The 8,859-nt window shown below is 28.3% G+C and overlaps 1 protein-coding gene across 1 annotated transcript in view; it reads left to right on the top strand.

The window, feature by feature from the left end:
• Positions 1-7,732: 7,732 nt before the first annotated feature.
• The window catches only part of LOC100199695 (serine--tRNA ligase, cytoplasmic), a 36,507-nt gene continuing 35,380 nt past the window's right edge, over positions 7,733-8,859 (top strand). The window contains exon 1 of the mRNA XM_065812709.1: positions 7,733-8,132. Coding sequence (XP_065668781.1) covers positions 7,916-8,132 — 217 coding nt within the window. The 5' untranslated portion in view covers positions 7,733-7,915. The remainder of the gene's footprint in view (positions 8,133-8,859) is intronic.

The raw sequence follows: 8,859 nt of genomic DNA, 5'->3' as shown, positions 1-8,859 counted from the left end.
CCCTAATAAGCTAAGGTCGACTTAGTTGCGCTGGTTGCACCACTTTAAAGGCGCCTCTGCAAACCTATATTTAACTTGAAATTATTTTATTTTATTTTGATAATACTTTTTCTATTTTCTTCACACACACACCCACTCACACATATATAAATACATTTTTTATTATTATATTTTTTCAGAGACTGATCTGACTGTTTTTAGTTATCATGATGATAATCCTAAAATAGCACCAGCTCGTCGTCTGCTCCAACGTTGAGGAAAAACTAGGAAAAGAGAGTCAGCACCTAAAACACAGAATGTGACCTAAAACTAAAACGCCTAAACACCTAAAACACAGAATGTAAGAAAGCAGCTAAGACAATCCGATCAGCTGTATAAAAATAGAAACGGAGAAAATGTTTCATGCAAGTCTGTAACTAAAAAGAAAGACTGTTAAATTGTTGTGAATTTAAATGTAAAATTCAGATCATGTATACTACAAAAAGTCATGTTCTAATGTTTGTTTAAAAGCATGAAGTATATTAGATGTTTGCTTTTAGTTTTTTTTAGTAGGTGCTATGCTTTTAAAATTTATAACTAAATTTTTATTTTGTTGTGAAGATTTTGGTACATACCTTAAACAATATATTACTTATCTTCTCTGTTGAATTGAATTTTAGACAAAATAGCGTGTTTATGTAATTTGTTCACTAGTGTAAAATAAGATTTTTTTTCTTATAAAACAGATATGTACATTACAGTACTTTAATTGCCAAAATATACAATCATCATTGCCACAATATTTTAAAAATATACAATCATCTTGCCACAATATATTAAAAATATTCAACCATCTTGCCACAATATATTAAAAGTATTCAACCATCTTGCCACAATATATTAAAAATATGCAATCATCTTGCCACAATATTTTCAAAATATACAATCATCTTGCCACAATATATTAAAAATATACAACCATCTTGCCACAATATATTAAAAATATACAATCATCTTGCCGCAATATATTAAAAATATACAACCATCTTGCCACAATATAAATAAAAAATACTAGCTTTTATTATTTTTTTTAACAGAAAATGGAAACAAAATAAAACTGTATCTTTTAAAAAAAGTGTGTATTAAATTGTTCTCTCCAAATGAGGGTGTAGTAATTCAGACACCAGCGTTTAAAATATTTTAAAACAATTTCTTTGAAACTGTGGTAGATTGGCTGTATAGGAAATTAATGTAAATTGGGTTTGTTTGCGTTTTTTATGTTATTTAGCCTACAGGTTCAATTAAAATTTTGAACTTGATTTTCTCGGTTCGGAAAAACATGGAGATAGAATAAAATAATTCTAACCTCGCGAACTGCCATATAATATTTATATAATATAAAATATATTCATAATATCTTTATTAAATTTTGGTAAATTTTAGCTATTGTCACAAAGCAACTCACGACGTGCATTGTGATTATAGTTAAATTTTACCAAATCTAATATATCCGAATCAATACTTATAGATCGTCTTTCAATTGCAGTAAAACAAGCCAATCATTCTCCAAATGACATTTTTTAAATTATTTGTGGTTCATCTAAGTTTACAAGGGTATTTATATAACTGTATTCTCTTAGAAACAATCAGATGCAGAAGCATCTGATAATTTCTAAGCGTAACTATTAATTTGGTTTCATTCCATTTATTAGGCATTTTACACTACAGGTATAGGTAATTGTATACCTGTCAATAATTCTTTATTAGCTCTTTTAATTTTTAATTATGTACACTCACTGCTAATGTTTCTAGATACCCAGTCGGTCTGTGTTAAAAGTGATTAAAGATAAAATTCTCATGTTTTTATGTATTATTATGTATTGTACATATTTAAGTAATTTTTCAAAATAACATGAAAAATTGATGTCAACTTTTTTTCTTCTAAAGCTTTACTCTAGCTGCAAACAATAAAAAGCTGATTCATGCATTTACCACTAGGTCGGGAAAATAAAAAAAAGCTTTACGTGCGCTTTAGCAATTATTATAAAATTTTTATTCACGTAAAGATGAGCAATTTCTCAGCGTTTTAGGAGAACACTGATTAGCATAATGTGAATAAAAATTTGAGCGAGTTTGCTAAAATTAAGACGAATAATTACTTCAATTAGTAAAGTAATTGCTTTTTTTTATTTACCAGGCCTGTTACCACATTATCTTTTTTTTTCAGAGCCAGTCGCTAATTTATAAAATTCAATAAAATCACCTATAACACGTAATTTCATATACAATGCTGTAAAATATAACTCTAATATAAAAAATAACTAATATAAACAATTCTGGTGTTTAAAGAACAAACTTTTTCAGTCTTCCATAATAACTTAAAGGATTTAGCTTTCGTGCAGATAACAGTTTTATGAATTTGAATTTTTATAATAAATTTTCCCAACAAAAGTGAAAAATCACGAAGAAAATTAATTATTATGATTAGGCTAATAAACTGATTAAGTTTCTAAAACGTCTTTCTTTCTTGCCCTATCTTTCGCTAGATTCTTATTTTTGATTTGCTTGGTTGTACACTTTTTTTTTAAGAATTGAAAGGCAAACTAATAATGCTGATTTGCAAATTATGATTTGAGATGAAAAAATAAAGTTTTAGTATTATTTACATTTTAAGGTGGTACCCCAAAATATATTAAAATCTGATTGGAACTAGAGCACACCTTCATTTTTACAACATAAATATATAATTTAAAATTGTTCTCAAAAAGTCTATCAAACTTGAAATTCTTTGCCTTAATTACCCCCAAAAAACGAAAATAACCAAACTTCAACAAAAATAACAAAAATAACAAAAGTCATTTTAGCATGAAATTAGGAACATTTTTTAATCATAACGGGTGATGCGGAAGTTATCGGACAAATCCTAATATCATTATTTGAGCATAATAATTAGTTTTTGTAATTTTATGCGTAGGCAAAAACGTTCTATAAAATATAAACTTTATCATTTGAAACACAATTATTTAAGATGAGGTTAAATGCAGCTGAACGAGAATCTTTTCGAAAGCGACTAAAAATGTTTTTTGTAAATAAACCTAATATAAAAAAAAAAAAAAATCGTAAATCATTTTGAAAAGGAAGGATTTGCTCGAAGTACAATATATGATAACCTAAAAAGACTTGAAACTGTTCAATCGTTTTCTGATAGAAAGCACCCTGGTCGTCCGACATCCTGGACTAGAGAAAAGAAAGCCGAATTAACGAGACTTGTCAACAATCGAAAAGAGGTCAGTCAGAGAAAAATAGGTATTAAATTCGGTGTAAATCAATCGACAATTGGTCGTCAGTTTAAAAAAATGAGTATTAAATATAGAAAATGTGAAAAGACTCCAAAATACACTATAGAACAACAAATAAAGGCAAAGAAAAGAAGCAGGAAACTAGTTAACCAACTCTATAACACAAAATTGCTTCTAGTCATCGATGACGAAAAATACTTTTGTTTTGCAGGGGACAACATGCCTGGAAATTCTGGATACTACACAAACAACAAAAAGACATGCCCAGAAAGTGTTTGTTTTATAGGAAAAGAGAAATTTCCAAAAAAATTATTAATATGGATAGCCATATCTGACCGTGGTATGTCCGAGCCATTGTTTCGCACTTCCAAGGCTGTAGCAATCAAATCACCAATCTATATTAATGAATGTTTAGAAAAACGACTTTATCCATTTATTCACAAGTATCATGGAGACTTTAACTATTTATTTTGGCCAGATTTAGCAAGTTCTCATTATTCTAAAGATTCTCTAAATTGGATGGACCAATATGTCAATTACGTTGATAAAGAATCCAATCCGTAATTGAGGCATCAGAGCAAAATTGAGATCAATTGCAGATGGTGGTGTTTTTTCATATAAAAAATAATATATTTTTATTAAAAGATAAATGCTTTATTTAAAAAATATAATAGTAGTTTTTTTTTTTTATTTATAAATAAGTTATTGACGTTTTTATTTTGTCCGATAACTTCCGCATCACCCGTTAGTAACATAATTCATTTGAGAGAAAATAAACGAAAACAAAAGAATATTTTAGAAATTATGCATGAAACACTAAAAAGTAAGCGAGCTAAACAACACTAGTATAACAAAATTTCAAGATCTAAACTTCATTGAAAAAAATCTTTTCTCAAATGAATTTTAATAGTATGAAGAACAAGCTGTGAAAATTTTAGCACTTTTGCATAATTATTTAAAAAGTTACCATTTCGCAAACTTTAAAAACTAGTGAAAAAGTATATTTTGAGATTTTGCGATATAAAAATTAAAATTACTCAAAAAGCATGAAAAAATATATAATTTCTTGAATACATATAATTAATAAAAACAGGTTCATATGATATTTTTTCAGTTTTTTTTAACTTTATTTGAGTATCCTTTTTTAATACTTTTTTACCTGTTTACGCCTCTTTAATCCTTGGGGATTGACTTTTTTATTGACAATCGTAAGTGAGTAGAACTTTTTTGCTTTGCTATGGTTGATGTTGCATAACCAAAAAGACAAAACTCTGATAATACAGAAAAGACACCACTCGGACCATCATTAAAATTTAATATAGCAGAATTTACTCCAAATTTCAGTGTTGATCGGTTCACAAAAATTATTCTGGGACAGCGTTTCCAGATTATTGAATTGAGCCCTTCGTTTGCATTCTGCGTTCGACCATGAAGACATTTTAAAAGCAATTCATCTGCTGATAAATCCTGATAAATTGCTTTCAATAAATTAAAAATTTCTATTGATAATGATATATGTTGTTTGTATGTGGCTGTACCATAAAACTTATCGAAATGATTTTGCACAAAATATTTCCATCTCGCGGGCACATTCTATGTTGGTACTCTTGATCATCAAATTTAGTGCAGTGAAAAAGTACTGCCCAAACTGCTTTCTTCATAGAATATAAACTATCAACATTGCTTCTAATTGCTAAGCCATGATAGTTTTGGAGAGAATTTATTACTAATTCTGTAAGTTTACCCTTACACTGTAGACAGGTCTGTGTTTTTATTTATTGTAACCAGATTCCTGAGGCGAGTACCAAGACATTTTTGCATATGACCGATGCATTCTAACTTTACAGGAGTGATACTATACTCCTTATATGGGTCACTTTGCATCACATCATTTAATGATGAAGTGTCTCTATCTCCAAGGTACTCTTTATATATAAAATTATACTTTGCTATGAAGCGCCTAAATATTGACATAGCATCAGCTGGTTCCATTGAACCAGAAGAGCCTTTATAGTTGATATTGCATATATGGTTAACACGCCATTCATCATACTCAGGACTATTAGTTTTATTTTCCCAATATTGACAAGCACTACGATGTTTTGAAAGATCTTCAGTCTATGCACTTTTTACCAATCAATGCTGTCATGACTCCATTAAGAGACGAATAACCACGCTTTTGCCACGTGCATCAACTGTAATATAATGGTAGTAGGGACCTTCCAGATCATTTGTTATGCATTCTTGGGTTGTCTTGTTCATACTTTTAGTTGCAGCATTCATATAAGCAGTATATACTAGACCATTTTTTCTGCATAAATTATCAAAAGCATTTTCAGAAATATTATATGTGTTCATACTCATTGCAAAAGTTTTAAAGCCTGAAAGCCTAATGCAACAGCTGAACGTATATTCACTTCATATGACTCTCTGCCTACAATATTTATAGTAGAAATAGTTTTTGAGCTAAAAAACTGGTTAGTTTTTTCACAGTTCTTACAATATAACTAAATGCAATGAGAAAACCCAATTCTTAGATCTAATATATCAGTTATTTTCAGTGATGAGTTGCATAATTTACATACAACAATTTCAAACATTCTCTTCAAAATAGTCATATCAATCAAAATGAAGTAGCTTTCAGTATCTTCAAGATTTATTTTTTTTGAAAGAAAATTGTTGTTGGAGGGTACACTACCTTTGTGGTTTGTGATGTTGTGTTGAATGAAAGTTTGTTTGCTGATCATTTTTACAACGATTAAGAACATTAGCCCTTTTCTTTTTTAAAACAAAATTCTGCTTGTTTAGGCATTATGCTTAAAATAGTGCAAACAGTAAATAGTATAACTTGCAAAATTCCAAAATACTAGAAATTCTGCTTTAAACAACCTTTGCAACAACGTGAATATATATTAAGACTTAGAATGATCATTCAACTAAAAAATAAACAAGGTAGGCTATAATACTCAAATATTTTTAAATATTTAAAATATATCGATTTATGCAGTTATACATTGGAAATATTTTTGTTTATGTATTGGTTGCTATGACGTTAGTATGGAAATTACAAACTACTTGGTTGTTATAAACCCAAAATATCATTAGTCAAAGTTAAAACGTTGCATTAAAAGTTTTTGTATTCAGTGAACAAAAGATTAATAAACCAAATTTTAAAAGTTTTTTGATAGTCGCTGAATGTCGGGAGAGTGCTTTATGTTAGAGATGTGTTTTTTTGTTGTTGTTGCAACCAGTGAGCATGATTTTGTTCTTATCGACATCAGAAGACATGAGACATGTGCGTGACCACTTCACTGCTTTGCTGCTATCAGCTTGGAATTTTATGGTGTCTTCGTTTAATTTTATAACATCGATCGTTTTACAGTTGTCTGCATACATTTTGAAATAGTTTAGTATTTTTTTTGGCAGATCATTTATGAAGATGAAAAACAGGAGTGGTCCGAAAACAGATCCTTGTGACTCACCGCTGGAGATTGTTTTCCATTCAGACTTTTCATTACCAAAGGTTACAAGTTATAGACGGTTGGTTAGCCAGCTTTCGATTCATTTGTGCAAGGTGTCAATCAGGTGTGCAAAGACCTTTTTTTTGCTTTTATTGGTTATTAGTTAAGTATATCATTGAGTTGATAACAGGGCCATACCAAAGGTATCAAAGAGAGAAGGAGGTGACGTATCAGTTTTTTTGCCAACTTTTAATTAAAAAACAATGTAATTAAATATAAGGTTCTTGTTTGCCGACTGGCGCCAAAAAAGGTATAAACTTGGCGAATACAAGTCCAATTTTACCGACTAGTTTTTAAATTTAAACTAAGACTTTTGTATGGGTGGTGACCTCCCCCCTCCCCCCTATTTGAGACGGCCCTGGTTGAAATTATGTATGTATAGTGCTGTATAAGTAGAATTAATAATTATAATTTTTATCTTAAGCAGTAAAATAATTAATCAAAAACAAGTGTTTTTTTAACCCTAAAGTTTCCTTTCTTAAAAAAGCAAAGTTAAAATTTTTTTAAATAATATTTTTTTTATTAGAAACTACTAACCAAACTCCACGAAAAATATTTAAAAAGTTAAAATTGGAAAAATCATTAAGAAATGTAAGTAAAATCATATTTTTGCTTAGTGATATATAGTGCGATGAATGAGAGAACAAAGAATAATAATTATAACAACAATAATAATAATAATAATAATAATAACAATAATAATAATCAGCTAAATTTTACGCAATTATTTTTTTCTTTTTAACTTTAATTTATAGTTTTTCTGATTCATGCATAGACAAATGAGTTGAATTATAGTTTTAAGTTGTGATTCCTTGTAATCACCTAAATATAAATTTCATTGAACTTCAAGTTGTATTCAAAATCAGGTTCACTTTTCGGAATAGTCCTTCAGAAGCAACCACCAAAAACCTCTTAAAATTTATTTTTCAACACAGAATTAACATATAATGCAAAAAAAAATCATTTTATGTAGTTTTGAAACATCCTTCAATACTTTGAACAGTACCTACCGTCAATTTCATATCAAAAAATAATTGTTTGGGAGCTAAGTTGGCTTGGTACATATCAGCAGAGTTTGCAAATAATGACCTCCTCGGATGATGTACTGATGGCTTCATGTTGCAGTACCATCAATTAAAAAGATTGCATCAGCTAAATTTTCTCAAGAGGTTGAGGTTTTCGACGTCTTCGTTGAAAATGGTTCTAGATCTAGAACTATTTCGGTCTGATAAAGGTTGTTGTCCTGAAAAAATTAGAGAAAATCAAAGCAAGCGTTTTAAAGATGTCACGTTAGTCGATAAGGTTGTCGAGGCTGATGAGAAATGGAGAAAACGTGAGTGTTTAATTATTAATATTTTTCAAACTGATTTTTATTTATAGTTAATGAAAATACAAATTAATTGTAATATTGTTTTAATTACTTATAATGGTAATAAAAGATTTATTTAATAATTTATTTGTTTTATTGTTATAAAATATAATGAAAATAAAATTTTGTGTCTCTAATTTAAAAATATAGTTTTATTTATTTTATAAAATTGTTTTCAAACAATTTTCATACATTTTATGATATAATAACTATTATAGGTTTAAAAATAAATTATTAAAACATTGCAGGTATGTTAGGCATGTGACAGTAGTAGTAACTTTTGATAGTTGTTTTTATACCTTTAGTATTAAAAACTTTAACAGTATTTCAAAGGTATAAAAACAACTATCAAAATCAAACAATTTAATTCAAAGTTATGATGTTTTAATGACCGAACTTCGATACATGATTTTTTTAAACCAGGAACAAGTTTTGTGTTTTTTGTAACTTATAATGTCATAACTAAAAAAGTAAAAAAAAAAGTTTTAAGAAAACCAAAAAACATTTTAGTAATAAAAGTTTACACAATAAGTTTATAAACAAGAATAAAGGGTTTGAATAAATAAAAAAAGCAAGAAAAAAAAAGGCGAAACAAATAAAAACAAAGTGAAAAAAAAAAAGTCTTTGAAAATGGAAAATAATGAAAAAGAACTAAAATTTTTTCTACCTCCAATATTTTATGGAAAGAAAA

This window comes from Hydra vulgaris, chromosome 12, assembly GCF_038396675.1.
Source record: "Hydra vulgaris chromosome 12, alternate assembly HydraT2T_AEP".
Taxonomy (NCBI): Eukaryota; Metazoa; Cnidaria; class Hydrozoa; order Anthoathecata; family Hydridae; genus Hydra; species Hydra vulgaris.
The sequence above is the reverse complement of the archived record's forward strand: the minus strand, read 5'-3'. Positions and strand labels throughout refer to the sequence as shown.